The 22856-nt window shown below is 33.8% G+C and overlaps 1 protein-coding gene across 2 annotated transcripts in view; it reads left to right on the top strand.

The window, feature by feature from the left end:
- Positions 1-21488, top strand: part of RAB6A (RAB6A, member RAS oncogene family) — a 45922-nt gene extending 24434 nt beyond the window's left edge. Inside the window, exons 3-8 of one of the 2 annotated variants that reach the window (XM_074372606.1) lie at positions 1966-2019; positions 3628-3733; positions 5572-5683; positions 10631-10724; positions 18401-18467; positions 19457-21488. In XM_074372606.1, coding sequence (XP_074228707.1) covers positions 1966-2019; positions 3628-3733; positions 5572-5683; positions 10631-10724; positions 18401-18467; positions 19457-19521 — 498 coding nt within the window. In that variant the 3' untranslated portion in view covers positions 19522-21488. Of the gene's footprint in view, positions 1-1965; positions 2020-3455; positions 3562-3627; positions 3734-5571; positions 5684-10630; positions 10725-18400; positions 18468-19456 lie in introns of both variants that reach the window. The other variant, XM_074372607.1, reaches the window with a different exon arrangement.
- The last annotated feature ends 1368 nt before the right edge of the window (positions 21489-22856 follow it).

The raw sequence follows: 22856 nt of genomic DNA, 5'->3' as shown, positions 1-22856 counted from the left end.
GGTTGGTTTGTTTGAAGTAAAAGTCTGTGTGTAATTGAAATCTACAAAACACTGCTTAAAAAAAGAAAAGAAGACCTAAATAAATGGAGAGACATCACAGATGAATAGATTGGAAAACTTAATATTGTTAGGACGTCAGTAGCAACTACTCAAAGCAGTCTACAAATTTAATGCAATCCCTATCAAAATTCCTACTGCCATTTTTGTAGAAATGAAAGAGCCAATCCTAATTTGCAATTGCCAAAATAGTCTTGAAAAAGAAAATTAAAATTGGAGGATTCACACTTCCTGATTTTAAACTTACTACAAAGCTATAGTAATTAAAATAATGTGGTAATGACATAAGGATATACATATAGACCAATGGAAGAGGATTGAGACACCATAAATAAATCTATATGTCTATTGACAACTGAGTTTCGATAAAGACACCAGGCCCAACCTACAGAATTGGGAAATATTTGAAAGTTATGTATTTGATAGGGATTTAATATCCATAATATATAAAGAATTCCTACAAATCAATTTAAAAAAAAGATAAACTCAATTTAAAAATGGACAAAGGACTGAATAGACATTTCTCTAGAGAGGATATACAAATGACCAATAAGCATATGAAAAGATGTTTAACATCGTTAGTCATTAGAGAAATGCAAATGAAAACCACGTAGCATTCCACTTCACACCTACTAGGATGATTATATAGAAAAGAGAAAATAACAAATACTGGCAAGGATGTGGAGAAATTGGAATTCTCACAAATCACTAGTGGGAATTTATATAGTGCAGCTGCTGTAGAAAATAGTGTGTCATTTCCTCACAAAGTTAAATAGAATTACCATATAGCCCAGCAGTTTCATTTGTAGGTATATAGTGAAAAGAATTGAAAACAGGAACTCATAGTAGCCAGCAGTGTCCATAAGTAGATGAATGGATAAATAAATTGTGGCATATTCATACACTGTAATATGGTATTGCTTAATCAGTACAGAGTTTCTGTTTGGGGTGGTGAAAAAGTCTTGGAAATAGTATTGACAGTTGTACAGTTGTGAATGTAATGAATGCCATTGAATTTGTGCACTTAAAAATGGTTAAAATGTCAAATTTTATTTTATGTATATATATTTATATATATACACCACAATTTAAAGATAAAACTTATCTTAAAAAGATACATCAGTGTCCATGAAGGTTCATCAGTTGTAACAAATGTACTACAACTCTGGCAGGGGATGTTGATAATAAGGGATGCTATGTGTATATGGGAGCAAGGGGTATATGAGAAATCTCTGTACCTTCCTCTCAGTTTTGCTATGAACCTAAAACTGCTCTTTAAAAAATTGTCTTTTAACGAATGTATGTATGTATATGATGACTAGAACATTGTGCTGTACACCAGAAATTGACACATTGTAATTGATGGTACATCAATTTTAAAAAAAGTCTTTTAAAAAAATGGTTAAGATAGTTAATTTTATGTTATAGGTATTTTTACCACAATTAAAATTTTTAAGGTATATAAATATATATATAATTTAATGTATATAAAATATACTTTAAAGTATATATACATAAAGTGTATGTAGAAGTATATATTGGAAAAAGCTGGACTTTTATTCCCAACTTCACAGCACAAACTTTGCATCCTTAGACTAGTTATTTAACTTCTCCAACCACCAGTATTGTGTGTAAAATAAGGAAAATAACGATGTTAATAGCTACTTTGTAGAGATCTATGAAGATTAGATACTATCATGTAAAGGGCTTAAAAGAATCTCTAATGTACAACAAGTGCTTAGTAGGTGGATGTCATATCACTGAAAATTGTGTCCATTTTTATTTGGCTATGATATGTTTATGTGTTTATTCATTATTCTATAATCATAATTCCCAATTGAACCTTAAACTGCTGAATGCCATTAAACTATTATTATTTTAACTTCTTTGTTTTGTTTTGTTTTACAGGCAACAATTGGTATTGACTTTTTATCAAAAACAATGTACTTGGAGGATCGAACAGTGAGTAATGTATTCAGTGTGCAATTTTCTGCAACACTCCAGCATAGAAAATTATGATCAAAGTTGTAAACGATGATTGTCACCATAAGAAGTACTTAGCAGAGTTGCCAATGTTAGTTTACAGGCCTTGAAAAAAACTGTTATTTTGGAGTGAATAGTACTTAGCACTCTGACTTTTTTTTTTTTTTATCTCCAAGTGAAATCTAAAAGGAGAGAAGGCTGTTATTTCTAACTAATTGATGGCCCAGCCCTAGGCTTGTTAAACAAAATTTGTGGTCTTGATTTGGAAAAATGATAACAAATAGCATTGAGATATTTAAAAGAGTATTTTCATGAAGAAACTAGAGCTGCTAAAAAACTTTTGAATACTACTCTTGAGGCATTCAAAAAGATTTCATTTGAGTATCACAATTTGTGAACTTCAAGGTTTTATTTGTCAGAATATGATATGTACCAAATTGTCTGTGAATAGAAAAAACAATGTGTATTTACATGTTGGATTTTGGTCTTCCATCTTTTGGATGCTCCTTTTTAGTGCAATATAATTATATTCTGTATTCTAGCCTGCTTTCCCTTGAAGAGATTCCTGCCACCTAAACAATGACTGTCTTCAATGCATTATTTCAGGACCTATCCCCAAAAAACATTATTTTATCCGTATTGCTGTTTCTTATAAGTTTGTGAGTTTTTTTCTTTTGAATGTTCTCTTTTATCTGTTAATATATAGCATTCTATTTCTTAAAATTTGAAAACTTGTATACTGGTTTATAATGGTAAAAAGAACCAAATGCTTATTTTTAGGCTTCCTGGAATGTAGATGTGAAAAAGTAAGAATGTAAAGACATTTTTGTGTAGGGTCACAAAAAAGGTATTTCTCCTTTTTGTTAGGTTATATACAATGTTCTAGGAAGAAATGTATGGGAGAAACATAAGTACGGTAGTTGGAGACCCAATTTCAGAGTGTTCTGGACCCAATAGAGAAGAGACATTTTATTTTAGTTTCAGAGAGGCTTTCAGAGAAGCATTAATTTCCTTTAGTCTTATAGCCTGGGTTGCTCATTGACATTTACTTTTGTTTTTCCCTTTTATGCGCACTGTTTGAACATCAACAGCGTCTGCTTTTGCAGTCTGGATTCAAAGAGAGGTTATAGGGAAGGAAAAAAAGGAAACTGTACTTATGATTCTGTGAAATCTTTCCTTTTGCCATTTTTTGAGTTATGTACCTTCAGATCAAGCAAAATTTGAGTATTACTTCCTTTTGAAAAAGGAAAGGACTTGTTATTTTCATTCCTCACATCCCTGCAACCTTTTGCATGAGTTTCCTTTTCACCTCCTTGCTACCCTCCCCCCTTTAAAATACATTGTTTCTTTTTTCTTTTTAGTATGAGTTTGGTTTTTTGGTTTTTTTTTTTTATTTATTTTTTCCCATCCCACAGATCAGGCTGCAGCTGTGGGATACTGCGGGTCAGGAACGTTTCCGTAGCCTCATTCCCAGTTACATCCGTGATTCTGCTGCAGCCGTAGTAGTTTACGATATCACAAGTAGGTATTTTGCAACGGGTTGACCTTTCTTATTTTTCTTGCTTGTTTGACTGATTTTATTGTTAGGTACGATTGCAATTATGGGACACAGCAGGTCAAGAGCGGTTCAGGAGCTTGATTCCTAGCTACATTCGTGACTCCACTGTGGCAGTTGTTGTTTATGATATCACAAGTGAGTGGGGGGGAATTATGCCTTTCTAATCTTTCATTCTTTAGCTTAGTTGCATGCATGTTCTTGTCTTGTGCTTGTTTTCTATACTGGCATGTAAAAATGAGTTTTAGCAAACCTTATCACAGACCAGCTAGGTCAGAAATATTTGCTTTGGTGTTTGTATCAATGTGCTTTATTTCTGCCATGCCAGGTTTTTTGCCCTGGATATTTTCTTTCAGGTCCAATTATGTATCCTCTCCAAGATTTTCTTAGTATCCTGTTACCCCTAAGCGACACCATAATTATGGTTGAAAGAAACACTCCTTTCTCATTTAACATGACGTCAGATTTCTCTAAAATAAAATTATCTGCATTTAAGCCTCTTGCCAAGTTTTCCGAATCCTTCAAGACTTCTGCTGAGGCTGTTAAAAGCTTCCACTAGCCAACTTTTCTCTGCTTTCCCCATCTAGCATCCTCTATAGAGGAAGGCAGAGAAAACATAATGTGCAGTTTTCTATTAACCATTTTCATTTGAATCATATCTGGACTCTATGACTGACTACTTTGTTGCTAACAAATTACGTTGTAATTTCTCTCCAAGAAAAAAATTTTAATGGGAGACTAAAACAAGAAATGGTCTTCCTTTTTCTTTTCCCTCAAGACTGAATAATAATGCCTTTGGCATTTTAAGTGACTGTAAATTTTGAATGGAGCATTTGTGACAGACGGGAAATGCTCTGATTAAAATTGTCTTTGTAAATTGGTTTATGCTATATTAGGCAATATTAAGCAGAGTTCCATATATTGCTCTATAATTTATAGGTAAACCAAGATAGTACCACATTTTGGACTTCTTTAAAAAATTTCTTATAAACAAACTATTGATTTGGAGCTACTAATATTATTAGTGTACATTTTGTATATTTGCTCAACCAAAAGGCTTATCTACTTAATAATTGCAAAGGCAGAATTGTAAGTTGGAAGTTTGCACTCAGACTTTTTTTTGGTTAGGTGCCAAATGCAATCAATCTTTTCTTGAAGCTTTACTTTGGGTTGCTACTTGTTTAAAAAAATGTATGTTCATTATTGTGCCTTGACAAGTTTTGCAGCTTTAAAATGTTTGTGCTTACTTTAACCAAATCAACCAGGTATATTTTTCTTTAAAATTTGTGCATATGTGGCTAAAATATTAGTAAATTGTTTTCTTTAGCTGCTATAAAATGTATTGAAGTACTCTGCTTAGAATCCAGGGCTAGAAAAGATGGATTTTGTTTTAAATGATTCTAGTGCATTAAATTAATAAACATCAAGTTAAAGTGATCACAAACTGAAAAAGCAGTGCAAACTGAGTGGTGTTGAAAGCTGTTTAAAGGCTTTACAGATTTTTCTGGATGTGTTGGGACTTACTGGCTGACACAACTTTTTGGAGATGCTTTCTTTGTCATGTTTGGTATATATGTGTAAGTAATCAAAAAAGCATTGTGGCAACATGACACCATATTATCTGCCATAGCTGTCTTTACATTTTAAAATGATTTTTTTTTCTATTGCATATAGTAAGTACATTGTACTCATTTGGTCATGTCCAGAAATTTTAAACTATTATAAAAGGAACCTTGAGGATTTTATTCTTGTGATTTGTTTAGCTCACTGAGAGTTGTACTCAGATAAAATGGAGTTATGTTGCAGGCACATAAAGGTGGATCCTAATGTGCCAGCCCCCTTCCAATTTCCAGTGCTTTTTTCTTTTCTTTTTTTTTTTTTTTTTTTTCCTTTGTTCTTCTTTGCTTTCTTGGTCCATCACTTGGGGAGGCATTTGCAGTAACACTAATCTCTCTATCTGCCCTCCTGTATACCAGATGTTAACTCATTCCAGCAGACTACAAAATGGATTGATGATGTCAGAACAGAAAGAGGAAGTGATGTTATCATCATGCTAGTAGGAAATAAAACAGATCTTGCTGACAAGAGGTATGGAGTGATTTTGTATGTATATGGAATGTTTGGTTTCTTTGTTAAGCAGCCTGTTATTTTTGTTAGTGAAGAACTGTTTTAAAAAGAGACATGTTTAATCTTTAATTTTATACCTCCTCTTTTCTTTAGTGTGGGAACCTGAAATAGAAATGTAAAACATTAAACTCAGTGTTGAAAGGAAAATAAGTTTCTTGTTTTATGTAAGCCCATGTGTAAATAACTCTTGTGCAAGATTTTTTTTTACATGGGAAGAAAAGATCGTTGACAGATGAAGCCAATAACTATTTTACATTTTTAGGCCTCATTAACATGAGCAATTTTCTGTTAAAGAACAAAATGTTTTTAAAAAACAAATCCTATCTTTAAAAAGTATTCATAATGATTATAAATGCATATGCTTGGTAGTCTTCTTATAAATATTCATTTTAATTCAGTGGTGTAGTTTATTCTTTTCTTTTCTTTTTAATTGTATAATTGAGCCAGACTGTGAGGTTGAACTGAATAGCTTGATTGTGATACCTTAGTCAAATGAGCAAAGCTACATTCAAGTCACAGGATGCAAAATTTATTAACATTCACAGTAGAACCCGTGGCTTGATATCTGCTTTTAGCATTCTTAAGTGATCTACTGGATATTCTTTATGCTTTAAATAGTCTTGACCATTTATTTAATACTAGAAGCTTTTACTGTTTATTGTTTATTCATTAGTTAGATATTGAAATTCGGTAACGAACTTGTGCTATTAATTAAAATGTTGTGAAGAAATCTGGCATGTTCCAAAGCTTGTGAAAGTGTTAAGCCCACTTCTGCCCATAGTACCTCATTTGAAATTGGCAAGAAAGCTTTTTTAGTTTAAAAGTAAATTCAGCGTATGACTTCATCTATTCTTTATGATAATCATTTTCTGACGTTTTTGGATTTGCTGTCATATAAAATTTCACTATTTTATTTATCTTCAATATGAGAATTTGAAGGTCAGTAGGTATATATTCTTTAGTGGAGAGCCCCTCAATACCTTAATTTTTAAAGAAAATATTATATATCTGAATTTCCCTTTATAGCCAGAGTTATCTAAAAGGGTGCTTATAAGCATCTATTCCTTTATTGTGTACTATTTCAATTGAGTACAGAAATGCTACAAATTTAATTTAAGAATTTACAATTTTTCTTTCAGGTAATATTTCTCCATTGCTTTAGAATTACCATCTTAGTACTTTCTGTCAGACTATTGCCCTTCAGCTATTCACATTTAAAAGAATTAGAGCCTTGTTCATTCATTATTTTATTTTATTTTGTGGAGGGGAGGAAATTAGGTTTATTTATTGATTTTATTATTTTTTTAATGGAGGTCGTGGGGATTGAACCCAGGACCTCGTGCATGCTAAACATGTGCTCTACCACTGAGTTATACCCTCCCCTCCCCCAGAATAATTTTTAAGTGAATAAAAGTTTTAAATTTTTTTAAAAAGCATTAAAAGAAAATATTTTGGTAGTGGGGGGCTTTTTATAAGCATGACATGGAATGCGGAAGCCATAAAGGGAAAGATTGATAAGTTTGAATACATAAATATAAAGATCATATTCACCTGTTATATCAGTCATTATTCAGAAGATTGATAATGCACAGTATCATCAAGAGTCTGAATAAACAAAAACTCTTGTATATTGAAAACGTAATTAATACAATATTGGGGAGAAACAGTTTAATAATATCAGAATTTAAAATACTCATTGACTCAAATCCGCCTCCAGTAATTTATTCCACAGATAAACCCACAGAATTGTGAAAAGATGAGTATATAGAATTATTATTGCAACATTATTTATAATATTAAAAAATTAAAATCTGTCTAAATGTCTATTATTAGTAGTAGCATTTTGTAAATGAAATTCTTATAGCCACTAAAAAGAATGAGAGGAATTTATTGCTGTGTAACACATGAAGGTTAGAAATACACTTGATCAGTGTATATATAGCATGATATCCTTCGGGTTAAAAAAAAAATAAGATAGTAGATATATAGAGATATATTCATATTCTTTGGCCTAGAACAAATCTACATAAGCATACATGGAACTTAACTGTAGTTATCTTTGGGAAGGAAGTGAGAGTATAGAAGAGTTTATTGTAATTATTCGTCTTTTAAAAAATAATTACTTGTGTAATCAGAAAAAAGTTTTGATAAAAATGATTCAAAGTTAAATGACTTTATCACTTTCTTTGACAGTTAAGTACTTTTCTTGTAAAATATTGGAGGAAAGGCCAGAATACATCTGCTTCATTGTCTCAATATAATTACCTAGATGCTCAGTACTCTTTCTTCTGTAGCCCAGTGATTCCCAAATGTTTCAAACCTGAGAATCACTTCGTAAATGTGGCTGACTATAAAGGATCATGGACAACTTTAAAATTTTTAAGGTTTTTGATCCTACTTCCAGATACCATGATTCTGTTAGTCTAGAGTAGGGCCCTTGAATCTATATTTTAAAGAATCTTTCTAGGTGCTTTTGATAAACTCAAACCGCAGTTGGAACCATTGCTAAAGCTAATCTTCAACCATTTTATTGGGATGACATAGTTATAAAACCAGAAAAGATTTCTGCCTGGAATCCTTCATGTGCAGGATTTATAGACTAGTAGTCATTCATTCAGGATATGTTTATTAAGGATCAGTTATGTTTCAGAATATGATGCTCTAGGATAGTGAGCAAAAAAGACAAGTTTTCAAGGAGCTTTTATTCCAGAGAGTAAACCAGGCAGTAAATAGATTTTTTAAAAAATACATGTTTGATACATGCTAAGGGTAAAAATTAAGCAGGGAAAAGGAATATGAAATGTCAAGGGTGAGTCTGAAATACTAGATGGAATAGCAATGGAAGACTTCACCAAGAAGATGAGTGGTGACTTTTGTGAGTAGAGACACTAAGGAAGTAAGGGAGCTAACTATGCAGATATCTTGAGGAGAAAAAGGTCCTAGGCAGATGGCTCAGAAAATGCAAAATCACAGAGTTTGAAATACACTTAGTTTATTGGAAAGAGAGCAAGAAGGCCTATATAGCTGATAAAGACAATGATGGCAAGAGTAGTAGGCAGTGAGTTTAAGTTAAAAAAAAAAAGAAGAAGAAGAAGAAGAAGAAAGCCAGGTTGTATAGATTGCAAAGTGTAGACTTTCTGAATGTTTGGGCAGTTGGAGCAGGGAGCAGGGAGTAACTTTTCATAGGTTGAAAATATGTAAGGGTAGAAGTGAGGAGGCTAACCCAGACTTTATTCCAAGCAAGAAATGATGATGATTTGGACTGGGAGAGTAGTAGCTTGTGTGCTGATGAGTGGTCAAATTCAGATATGTTTTGAAGATAGAACTGTCAGGGTGGAATATATATCAATGGATGGAATATGGGATGTGGGAGAAGGAGGAGTCAAGAATAACACCTAGATTTTTGGCCTGAATAACTGTCATTAACTGACTGTAGAAGAGACTGCAATAAAGAGACGGTTTAGGGGGAATATGACTTAAGCTTTTGGTCATTTTAAGTTTAGAATGGCTTAGTTATCCTGATAATTACGTGTTAGGTAGGCAGTTATCTGTATGAGTATGGAGTTCAGAGCAGTAGTCCAGGCTAGATACATGTTTGAGAGTCATCAGCATATAGATGGTATTTAAAACCGTAAGACTGCATGAAATCACCAAGGGAGTAACTGTAGTAGAGAAGACGTCCAAGGAGTAAATTTTAGGGCATCTGACATAATTGTTTTGAGGAAATTCACAATGCTGAAATATTTAGGGCTAAAGGTATGTGCTGATTGTCAACTTACTCTCAAATTGCTAAGAAAAAAATGTTTTTTAAAAAATATATATGCATATACATAAATACACAGAGAACAAGAGGATAAAACAAGCAGATATAGTAAAGCATTAATAGCTGGATTCTTACATAAGAGAATGATTTTGTTTTTAGAAAGTTGACAAATTCTAGTATAATATCTTCTTGTAGACAAGAAAAGAGTGGAATCTAGTAAATAGCTGTAAGTTTGGGGAGTAAGGACAGTTCCTCCATAGTAGTAAGACCAGAGGTAGAATATAAGGCACACACACACATAGATTGGAGGATAGATTTTGGTGGGAGCTTGTAGAAGTTCTCTTGCTTTGCTTTGGTTTTCTGTGTTGTAAGAAGCCGGATTTGTTAGCTGATAGTTCAGACTCATTTAATTAGAATACATGCATATTTATTAAACACCAATGTGATAGCTAGGCACTAGGAACGCCAAGATAAATGAGATAGTCTCGCACTTGAATCTCTCACAATTTGAGAGGCACTGCTGATTATAATGTATCACAAAATGCCCTGTAAAAGAAGTATTGACATGAATTAATACCATGTATCAAGAGACTTTGTAATGTATGTCTTTTGACTCACTTGTTCCACTTGTAGAATTCCACAGAATCCAACTTAAAGAAATGATGCAAAGTGCACAAAGATGTACATAGCAACATGATTCATAGTAGTGTAAAATTTGAAAACAGCTTATATTTCTAACAGTTTTGGACTGTTTACATAAATTATGGTAACAAATTGACATTATCTAGCCATAAAAAATTATTTTACACAGAAATTTTTAATCACAAAGCTAAATACTTATAATCTGATATTAAGAGAAAATAGCAGACTATTAAGATTTTTAAAAATTAAAAAAAATACAAGGTGAGCTCAGCAAGTAAAAGCAAAACGTTAAAAAATGCCTTTAAAAGAAATGTTTAGTTAGGTATAACATACACATGGAAGTGCACAAATTTTAAGTGTATTGCAGCTTGATGAATTTTCAAACTAGTATTGCCTGTATAACCAATGCCATATCAAGAAAAGGTTTTTTTGAGCCTTGTTTGTAATCTTATATCGTCATCTTTCCAAAAGAAGAATTTGTTTATCTTTTTTTTTTTCTATAGGCAAGTGTCAATTGAGGAAGGAGAGAGGAAAGCCAAAGAGCTGAATGTTATGTTTATTGAAACTAGTGCAAAAGCAGGATACAATGTAAAGCAGGTAAGTGTTCTTTGGGTATGGGTGGGTTGAGGTTATCAAATTGAAAAAACTTTAAATTGTGTGAGTTTTCTATTCTCTAGTGTAAGATTTTCTTCCTCTTAGCAATAGCAGGCCTCATGAATTAGAAACATATCATTGAACAGTGAAAAAAATCTAAATGTGACATAGTTTGGGAAAAGTTTGCCAAACTTTTCAGATTGTTTATAGGACAAGTATTTCATTATGATTACAAGATTATGTGATTGCTAGGTTGTAAACTCACCATACTCTTACTACATCCCTACTGCATTGTTTTGAGGTAAATTTCCCTCATTTTAGTTTTTGATGGTAAGATTATGGTAAAGCAAGAATTTGCTATCAGGCATGGTGGGTTTTTTTTTTTTTTAACATTTTTTTAATTGAGTTATAGTCATTTTACAATGTCAAATTCCAGTATAGAGCACAATTTTTCAGTTATACATGAACACACATACATTCATTGTCACATTCTCTTTCTCTGTGAGCCACCACAAGATCCTATATATATTCCCCTGTGCTACACAGTACAGTCCTGTTTATCTATTCTACATTTTGAAATCCCAGTCTGTCCCTTCCCACCCACTGTCCCTCTGGCAACCACAAGTTTGTATTCTATGTCTATGAGTCTGTTTCTGTTCAGGCGTGGTGTTTTGTTTGTTGTAAAAATACATTCTGGTTACTTTATCCTTAATAAACTGCTGGTGTTCTTACAGTGTTTGTAACAGGAATCTTTGGGGGCAGGAAAATATGGGGGGACCTCACATTATCAAACTGCTTTCTAAAAGATAGGGTAGCCAAAAACTCACCTGCTTTATTCTTCAGGGCTATAGGTTGTATGAAGGAGTAGTCTCAAATTTATAGGATTTACAGACCAATAAATTATTATTTTTTTAATTCTAGCTTATCAATAGAGGGTTAAAATAAAATCCTTGAAACTGAATAAGTAGAGCTTTAAGGAAAATTCTCTCTATTGTTTTCATTTTTGGCTCTTTACTTCCCATCTCTTCTTGCCTTTAAACATTTGTAAGTAATACTGACTTGTCACTAATTCTCTCCTCACAGTGTACTCTTCCATGGTTCCATATCTTTGTTCATGCTGTTCTCTTTGCTCAGAATATTCATTTTCTCCTTTCCTGACTGATACCTACTCATCCTTTTAAGTTTCAGTTTAGATGTCAGCTCTTTGGAGACATTTTCTCTGACATTCTCCACCATACCTCCAGGTATTATTATCCAGTTATTATCATGTACTGGATTATAATATTATAGTAATAAAAGCTTAAGATGGGCTTTCTCTATCGCTCTCTTTCCTTTTTAAATTATTCTAGGAGAGATTTCACTAATGCATCATTTAATGTCTAAACATCATTCGAGTAATTGGGCCTTAGTGAGAACTTTGGCTTAAAACAAATTTAATCCTACCCAATACTGCTACTTTTTCTTCTTATTTAAAAATGTTCTTTGCTTCAAACTTTTTGCTCTTTAGTCTGATTTAAGCACTTAACCCTAAAGCCCTGTTTTGGTTTTAAACAAATTGTTGTAGTTTTTAAATAAAAACTATCAAGGCTAGAACTAGAATAAATAATAGTAACCTAACATGAGCTCTCGTATTTTATAGGATATTTAAATAGTGTTTTTCATCCTATTCAATATGTCATAAAAAGATAGCCAAAGAAAAATTTACCCTTTATTTTTTTAATTCCTTTTTAGAAAAGCATTAATAATGCTTTCTTTGTGAAAGTGGTCTGGTGTTTAAATTGCTGAAGGAAATGGTAATGATAAGGTGATTATTTAAGGCTCCACCTCACTTTTCATTTCAGAATTAGTACATTCTTTCAGTGAAGTACTAAGTATGTAGGTATCACCCTTCTTACTATATTCTCTAATTTTACAATACTGGAAAATGGAAAAGGAACTGAAACACTCCTTGACCTTTAACTTCTCAAATCATCAACGCTTGTCAGAAGAAAAAAGATTTGTTTGAAAGAGAAGGGAGGACTTTGTGAGAAATTAGTGATAGCTGATGGGCATCAGCACTAACAAGAAAATAAAAGCTTATGTACTATTCACAGTGGAATTGTATATTTGTGCACACATGTGTGCATATTATACCTGCTGAGAAAGCATATTTACTTTAAGCATTGGTAGGGGTGGTATCTTTCCTACACCACTATATTGCATGTCAACCACAGTTCTTGGCTCATGGCAGGTCTTAATTTTGTACTTTATCACATACCTTTAATCTTGTACTTTATCACATACCTTATTCCATAGCTATCAAGTGCCTACATTATGTGAGACAACTGTATGTTCTTTGGAGTACATAAAATTATGTAAAATATGATTCTTGACTTCAAAAAACTTACAGTTGAAAAGAGTCACATTCTCATGAAAACTATGCAGTGAAAGGTAGGTAGTACATGATAAATGCCTAGCAAGTGCTACAGAGTAAGATCCACAGTTATTATTGAGATGTAAAATGGATGTTGGCACAAGGAATTATATTTGATGCAGAAATGAGTAAGATCATATACAGTTAGGATGATGAAGGAAGGCTTTGTTTAAAAATGCTGCAATCTGAGCTAAGCCCTTGAGAAGTATATTTGATTTGGATAGATAAAAGACAGGGAATACTCCAAGGAAGAAGAGAAATTAACATATAAAACAAGACTATCTAGAGAGCGTGGTATAAATATTATGTAATAAATATTAACTTTAAAACATTTCTTTGTTGTCTTTCTACCAAGCACTTTATACAGAATATGTAAGTGCTTAGATACTTGTTGAATACAGGAATGAATCCGTGTAACAGTCCTCTTAAGTCAGCTGCTGTTGTTGCACTGATTTTAGAGAGAAAACCTAGAACAGAAGTTACACAGTTTTCCCAGAATTACTGCAAGGATTCAAATGAGAAAATAGGTTAAGTTAAACACTCGGTATTAGCTTCTTTCTCGCCTTACTTGATTCGATTGATTACTTCACGCTCCTTACAAATTATTGTTACAGTGTCGATCTTTAACTCTTACAGTGTGTTGTCATCTGGAGATCTTTGAATGAAATACTAATGACCCAGCCCCACACCAAACTAGTTGAATCTGTCTTTAGGGATGGGACCCAAGCATCTGGTGTTTTGTTTAAGTTTCCCAGGTAATTCCAATGCACACTAGGTGTAGAGAACTACTGGTCCAGAGGAAGGACTTCACGCATAACCTTTCAAAAAAGCTTTCCTGAAGTATTCTAATTACTTTCTAAGGTAAAATAAAAGGATAGGGGGAAATCTATGGGGTCATGATAACCTATTTACTCTCTGTGTCTCATATATTTAGCTTTGTAGATAATGGAGGCTTATTGCTTTCTTTATTTTTCTTTCTTTATTTTTGAGGGGAGGTAACTAGGTTTATTTATTTACTTATTTTTTAAATGGAGGTACTGGTAACTGAACCTAGGACCTCGTGCATACTAAACAGGCGCTCTGCCACTGAGCTGTACCTTTCCCAGCTTACTGCTTTCTTTAAGTGTGTATTTCTCTAATCTACCGGTTGATGTTCTGGTTCCTCTTAATTGTCATTTTCTCCCATTATATTTGCTTATGTTAATTGAATCCTTTTTTATGTTTCATTGGAGATTTTCAGCAGCATTTCTTTTTTTCATCAGGTTAAAGTTTATCAGAGTTTTTCTTCACTTTCACTCTGCATATAAATTTAAAACCCTTTTTATAACTTCCTTTTTTACAAGAAACTGAGTACATTGATTTCTTTTGTTGCCTGTTTTTAGGGGTTGGAAGGATTCAGTGGGCATAAGCATTCCTGGTTTTTTCCTTCACTGTATAAAAGAACAGACTTTCTCAGATCTGTGGTCATCTGCTAAATAGTATTATGGATAGTCATGCCTAAGGAATTATCTGAGAATTCAGATGCAAGTGGACTCAAGCCAGTAGATAAAGGCACTAATCAACTATTTGTACTGCACTCTGTGCTTTCTACTGTGTTTTCACACCCATTAGCCATTCTTTCAAGTAGCATTTTTAAAAATATCTACTACATGTCAGGTACTAGGGTAACAAATATGAAATACAAGCCTTGCCCTCCAGCGTTTAAAGTCTAGAGAGAAAGACTAGGCCACTACAGTCAGTATAATCAAAGCTCTGAAAGAAGAAATATAGGGTGCTATTAGAATATATGGAAATACTTGATTAGATTGGAAGATAATGAGATTGAAAAAATCTAGGAGTGGGTTAGGGAGGTTTTCTCAGGAATTATCAGGGAATGGATCCTGAAGGATCTGTCAGCTAGACAGTTTGGATTGGGAGCAGGGGAAGATATTCCAAGGAAGACGGAACATCACTGTATCCTTTGAACCTCACAACTATGTCCCCCTTTTTATTAGAAGAAATCTAAGGATTAGAGAAATTTATATCTTTGAAGTCACAAAGCTGTAATAATGCGGTAGTTAGTACTAGAGTTTCTTGGTTCAAATTCTATGCTTTCTGTAAACACATTAAATACTGTGTTATATTATGACAATAGGTAGATGAGTGTGACTCTTATTAATACCTTCCTTGGAAGACCTCATTAGTTATGCACTTTTCACTAATTAGAATCTATTTTAATTTCTTAAAAAACCTCGAAACTTGTAAATCTCATTCCATTTTCACAGAAGTTAAACAGATCTTCCCTGTGCCTCCCCATGAAAAAAAAATTCAATTTCTAAACTAGCCCATAATAAACTTTGATATCCTTGAGAGCCAGAAAGATTATGCATCTTGAACAGATAGGCAGTTTAATAAATACTTCATGTCAGAGCAAGCTATGAGATCTTGGGGAAGGTTTCTAGATGTTCCTCAGTGAGAACATTTCATTTCTGCTCTGATGTTTTCAGAAGGTCTCGCCTAACCCCTGCGATTTTCCTATCAGTTTTTCATAGTTTCTTAAAGCAGAATTTTATGCCTGTTAGTGGTTTGCTATAGCCCTAGAATTCTTGCAGAATTTCATAACATTTGGAAAGATACTTTGTTCCCTTAGCCCACAGGACCATGGGTTATTGTAACTAGTCTCTGATAGAAATAGAGCTGCTGTTTATGAAAGACTTCTTTTATAACAGATCAGTCCTAAGCCATTTACATAATGATTTTCCTTAATTTTCACAAGTCAGTTAAGTGTACTATTATTTTAAGCCCATTTTACAGATGAGAAAGTTGAAGAACAGAAAGATAACCTATCATGTAAGTGGCCCACCCAGAATGTAAATACTTCACCTTTTAGTTTTCAGCCATCCACCCTAATATCTTTTACTTTCAATGTGCAATTTGTATGTCTTTGTAGTCATAGTAAGACACTGGAATCATCGATAGAAGTCCTAATACAAACTGCTTTTTTTTTTTAACACCTTACTTTACCAGGATAAAGTCAGTATTCTCTGCAGGTCTTTCTTAGCCTGGCCTTCAAAATATATAGCTTCATTCCAATCCTTTTATATATTCTGTGCTTCAGTCAGTCTGGACTACCTCACCATTCTTGAAAATCATTGAGGCCAAAACTGAGTATCACCATGGTAGAATGAATTTCTGAGTTACAAGATTTAGTCTAGTGCCACATTGTCAGCTGCTAGATTATTCCAGTAGTCATATACTTATTGCCAGTTTGCAGTGCTAAATAGATGGCTGTTCTCAGTTGATGTTGGTGGAGGAGCACATTTTTTCCAAACTTTCTTATCTTCCGTAAAATACATTTTTCTTCTTATTCTTTATGTCCGATGAAAAGTGATTTTTAATGGGTGTTAGGCTTTTCCTGATGTATAAAATTTTGAGCTGACGGAGTTGGCATTCTGCTCTTAATTTATTACCTAATGCTAATATATAAAAACTTAAAAAGAATTATTGTCCAATTTTGCCTGCATTAGTTAATTAATTAAACACTTGCTAATTTTGAAAGGGTATAATACTCTTCCTAGAGTTATCTAATGCACTGTGTCAGTCTATTTCTATATTCATTTTGCTTCTGTAAATTTTAAGTTATTTTTGTTTATAAAATTAACAGCTTTCACAGATATTAATTATTGCAGCATTTTATTCTTGTATCTAGATCTAGAATGCTGATACATATTTGAAACTGAGTATTCATATATTAATCCAAATGAGTCCATCTTATACAATTAATATTACATTGATTTGATTAATGGTAATTTACACAGCCACATGATCTTTGATCATGCACAATTTCTGGAGTACTAGAAATAACGTTAAGGTAAGCATTCTGCAGTTTTAAGTCTAATAGCTGGTTTTGGTTGAATACTGAAGCCAATGCCTAATTTTTGTACATCTTCAAAATGCTACTAAATGTTATAGGACCAAAACAATTATACTTCTACTCAAGTCTTTCTTGATCCTACCCCATCAGACTATTGCCTACAGATAAAGATTTACTCCTTTTCTATGCTTCTTTCTGTAAACAGATTACTCACAGTTTGATTTTTCCATCCCAGGCCTTCTGTTCTTTCTGTTTCTTCTCATTTTAACTCAGCAACATTTATGGAGCACTTAAACTCTGAGTGCTTTGCACGGTATGTTTTTCAGCCAAGTGAAATCTTAAAAACTGCATTTAAATCCCAGTTCAGATGTCATTGTGTATGGACTTTTCTCAGCTGCCTGATTGGGGCCTTCTTACATCTTTATTCTTAAATCATTCTCTGCTCCCTTAGTTTACAGCACTAATCACATTGTAACACACAGAATTGTTAGAATCCCTATCCTTTGCCAAACTGTGAGCTCCTTGAATTTAAAAATTACGTCTTGTTTATTTCTGTGTCCCTAGAGAACTTCAGACAATGCTTCCAGTAAGCAGGTACTTGGTACAAGGCAGTTACATTATATGTGCATTTAATTGTAGGAATTTTATGTTACATGCCTAACAAAAAGAGAAATGATTGAAATAAGCACTTTCACTTGCTATTCTACCCAGTAAGTGGATGGCTCGATTTGGGCATAAAGTTGAAGGTATGAATCTGTTATTCCTTCAGTCAGTTTGTATTTCCCATGCCTCTCAAAGCGAACGTAACACCAGGCTTGACTGTGATTATCCTTTTGAAGATATCTTTCATGGCATCATACCTCTAAACAGAAGCCAACCACTTCCACTGGTGCTCTTTGCAGTGATGCAGGAAAAGCCAGCTCTGCTGGACTTGGGAGGAGGTGTTGTGGTTTCTAACAGTTATTTCCTAAGGAATTGTCAAGGGTAATTTTGACTAGACTGACTTTCTCTATACATACACTAACTTAAGAACCTAACTCATAATAAGACAGGAATGCCACAACACAGTTTAACTAAGTGAACAATCCTTACTCTGAGTTCCTATAGTACTTTGTTTTTATAACTCAAATGATATTTTTGCTGCTGATTTCTTAGCTGTTTGTTCATGTCCAATCTCACCAGTTGGAAAGCAAGGATCATATCTTTATTCCTCTTTGTATTTGGCATAATGCTTTTCATATGGTATTCATTTATAGAATAAATGGACATTTTAATGTGCTTTCATTATGCTAAGTTCTCTGGAATAACCCAGAAGCCGTTTCCTTTAACTCACCATCCAGTGAGCATCATCCTTTAACTTGATACCATTCGCTAAAATTTCCTTCCCAATTATCACGTCTCTCTTTTCCACAGCTCTTCCGACGTGTTGCAGCAGCTCTACCTGGAATGGAAAGCACACAGGACAGAAGCAGAGAAGACAGTATCTTTTTTGTTTCATCAGAAAATTTTATTATTAACACGTCTTTAGAGTCCCACTTGGTTGGCTTAGGAATATTGTGCCATTGCCTTTTGCAGCCAAGAGTTGATAGTTTCAGAACAAAGAAGCTTGGAGTTTTTCTATAGCAAATGAGATCCTATTATCCAAGTACACTCTTGGCAGCCTGCTGCTCACTCCAGTTAATCAGTGAGAGGGTTTGTGTTTGTTTGCTTGCTTGATTTTTAATGAACAGGAAACTCTTAGAATCCCAGCTTCCTACTTCTTAATTTTGACTCCCCTTGGCTCTGGGCTTTTTCCCCACAGTGTATATCATATTTTCTTCCTCTGCTTTTTCTAACATTGGAGCTTTCTGCTTTCTGTGGCCTCTGCTTTCAGAAATGGGACATAATGAAGCACATGTAATATTAGTTATTTTAAATAATTTTATATTTTGATATTTTCATTGTTTGTCTTATATTTACCTTCTAGTGTTTTTCCATATCCAGACGTTTTTGTTAAGCTATAGCATTCGTAGCACTTTGTATTCAGCTCTTCCCACTTTTAATGTTTTATGTTTTCTAAACCTTTATTTTAATAGCATAATGTGTTCTATAGAGTTGAGACCACATCATTTATTAAATTCTCTCCCTATTATTGGAACTCTCTTGGAGGCTATTTTCAGATTTTTATTTTAGGTGATTCCATAAGGAATGTCATCTTTATATGGTTTCTTGATCCTATAGAATAATTTCTTTAGGATAGATTCCCATGATTAAGAATTAACCTTGTTCTGAACCTTACTGCATATAGTAGATATAAGCAAGTTTATTCCATATAAGTAGCTCATATGGTGAGCTAACTATATAGAAAATAGTAGCTGTGTAAGCTCTGAAGCCAAAAAGGAATGGAAGGGGGTGCTTACCAGAGTTGTTGGTATTCAACAGAATTGGAATTGTACTTTCCCAGTTATAGCTCCTTAACTTTTATTTCAGTGATTGACATAAAACTGGAAAAGCCTCAGGAGCAACCAGTCAGCGAAGGAGGCTGCTCCTGCTAATCCCCCATGGCATCTTCAACTTTCCTCCAGAAGCTCACTGCTTTGGCCCCCTTACTCTTTCATTGACTGCAGTGTGAATATTGGCTTGAACCTTTTCCCTTCAGTAATAACGTATTGCAATTCATCATTGCTGCCTGTCTCGTGGTGATGATCTATTAGCTTCACAAGCACAAAAAAGTCAGTGTCTTCATTATTTATATTTTACAAAAAGCCAAATGATTCCAGCATATTCCAGTGATAACTTTAAAATTTACATGCATTTTCTTAACTTTTTTTCCTTTTTAATTTTATGAGAATGTACTTCAAAATGATGGAAGTCTCAACAATATGTGGCTTGGTTAAGGAGCAATTGTTGACAGCAGCACTTGCCTACCTACTTGATCTCTTCCTGCTTTACTCACTTCTTTTTTACCCTGTTCCTACCCTCCCTCCTTCAAAACAAATGAGGGGGCAAAGCAGTAGTCACACCAAGCCCATGGGAATTATCCTTCAATTTTAGTGTTGCCACTTGCTCTAGGCCTTGGGCCAAGATATCCAAAATTATTCTTGAGCATTGATATAGATTTCTTAGACCTTAATTGAGGTCAAAACTCAACTATCACGATAGACAGTGCTAGAATAACAAAAAGGTTCTGGTGCGTCTTCAGAATGAGTCCTAATGAACATACTGAGTACATACAAGTAAATGAACATAAAATATATTTCTGACCAAAACAAATGATCCTTTCACATGTTAGACTCTGGGAGAGAAAAGTACAAGTGCTTCAGAACAGGTTTTAAATATTTAATTCTCATAAGAGCTGTTTCTCCCAGGGTTTTTAAATAATTGTCGAAATAGAGTTACTCTGTTTAGAAAGCAAAACTTTTTTAAGCAATAGATTTCTCTTGGGTTCTTTCTTTGTTTCTCTTTGTTTCTCTTTCCTTTTTTTTTTTTTTTTTCAATGCTATGCAGGCAAGGCACGTAAAAATCAAATTCCTTTAACAAGAACCATTGGAATTTAAATTTGGCATCTTGATCAAAACTACCATAACCAGTAGAAACAATGATATCTAAAGTTTACCAACTAAAGACTCCTCAACAGAATAGCAAATACTTTGTTCAGGCATTTGAGGTCAAATTTAAAATGGAAACAGTTTTAAGTCCTTAGAGACAGATCTGAAAAAGCATCCATAGAAGAGGGAAAGGAGAGAATGAAAATAAAACTCAATATTATGCAGATTTATGCCTTATTTTTCACCATTTTTTTATGTTGGTTCTCTCAATCTGTTTTTGCTTTTTATTAGATATGTATAGTTTGGTTAATTAACTAGTGATTTATATTTAAGCTACAGTTAATCTTTTTCCTTTGGTGATATTTATTTCTTTGCTTTTTTAAAAGTAATTTCAGTTTTTAGATGTTTTATTCAGTCTATTTAGAGCTTCATCATGATGGCAATATGTATTTCCCTTAAAACACTGCAAACAAATATACTACGAGCGCACCATTTTAATCTTTACTAGTTATTGTGAGATTGCTGTGTAAGTTAATCAACACATTTGTAAATACATTGTTTGCAGGAAGAAAATTTCTGAGTTACAACTCAGGAAAAGCCTGCTAAATTTATGTTGTAAGCATTACTTAACACAGTATAAAGACGAAAAGACAACAGAAATATCTTCATACTTCCTCATCCCCTCATTGCAACAAAACCCTCAACTGGGAGAACCTTATTCCCCTCTTTCCTCTTCCTCCTCCACTTCCCACTTATTGTCACCTTGTATTATTCAGAGAGCACTTGGATTATGGGTCTGATTAGGGAAATGCTTTCAGATAATCATTAGCCCACATACCCCAGTAACTTATACTCAAAAGATGGGATGGAGTGTAAAGTGCTTTTATAATACAATATTATTGTTAAAGGCAAGGGTTGACTCTTTTGTTTTATTTTGACATGGCATGTCCTGAAATAAATATCAATTCAATATGGCAGATGGGTCATATTCTTTATTTGGAAAAAGTTGTGATTTCTGACATGGAGGTGATTGTCTTCCTACACTGTAGCATTTGGTTCTTTCTGTGTATCTTTAAGGCAGTAACCAGTTAATGCTGCTTCTGATATTGGTCTTTTTATTTGGCTTGGGGTTCTTCAACTAAAGCAGTGAAGTGTGTTCATAGTGCAGATTTTTTTTTAAATAAACACAGTTTTGCTGCCAAAAATGTATAAATAAACACGAAAGAAAACAATTATTGACTTGGTTTCCCATTCCTGCCAAAGTAGTGAGTTAGCATGTGTTACCTACTTCCTCCTTAGAACTATAAAGGGAACATGGAATTCAGAAAAATAACAAACCAACAACAAATCTGAGAAACCTCTCAAGAGTCAGAAGACTCTTCAATTGTTGAGGGTGAGGGAGAGTGGCTACAACTTGAAAGATAGAGCCATTGGTGGAGGCAATAATAGGATGTGTTAAGAAAAGCAGTTTAAGTTCTGTTTATGCCTCCCCATTTGTAACCCCACCTTTGTCTTGGAACAGGGGTGGCAAACTATCCTTCCACCAAATCCAGCCTGCTTCTTATTTTTAAGTTAAGTTTTGCTAGAACTCAGCCATCCTTCTCACTACAAAGGCAAAGTTGAATAACCGTAACAGATGATATTTGGGCCCAAAGACCCCAAATATTTACTATCTGGTCCTTTACAGAGGGCTCACCCTTACGGCAAACCACAGCTGTCCCCCTTACTATAGAAATGGAGGCCACAGTCCAGACTACAGGTGCAGGTATCCACAGGGGTAATGTCAGGGCAGTATAAAATCCCTGATAAGTAATGAGTTGATGAAAATAGGTGGAGAATGATCTCCCTGCCTTAAGCCTTATACTCATTCTTTACCCTTTCAAAACATCAGTCAATGGACTATAATCTAGGGAGACTGCCTCCTGAAGAGCTGCTGCTTCCTGAACGAGGTTTAAAGGTAAGGCCCTGAAATAAAGTTTGGTTTAGTGGGGTGATAATGGGAGCAATTACATGTGGTCTTGTGGTTCTAGAATCTGTTGCAAGGTTTGTCCCTTCACCACCTTAAACACTTGATGTTCTGGTCTTCGACCCTTGCCCAGTATACCTCCCCAGACTTACAGCCCATACCCAAGGAGAATTTGGACTTAGGCCAGGTAGTTGGATACCTGAAAACAGCCTCAAAAGAAAAAGTGAGTATCATATGAAGCAGAAATGCTTGAAAAGACAACCAGTAATTTAAAGGTGGCATGATAAATATTAAAGAGATAAGATACTAGCAATATGGAACAAGATTCATAAAATCAAATATAACTATTAAGTGAAAAAAATATAATAGTTGAAAT

This window comes from Camelus bactrianus, chromosome 10, assembly GCF_048773025.1.
Source record: "Camelus bactrianus isolate YW-2024 breed Bactrian camel chromosome 10, ASM4877302v1, whole genome shotgun sequence".
In the NCBI taxonomy this organism is placed as follows: Eukaryota; Metazoa; Chordata; class Mammalia; order Artiodactyla; family Camelidae; genus Camelus; species Camelus bactrianus.
This window is presented reverse-complemented; position numbering and strand designations above follow the sequence as displayed.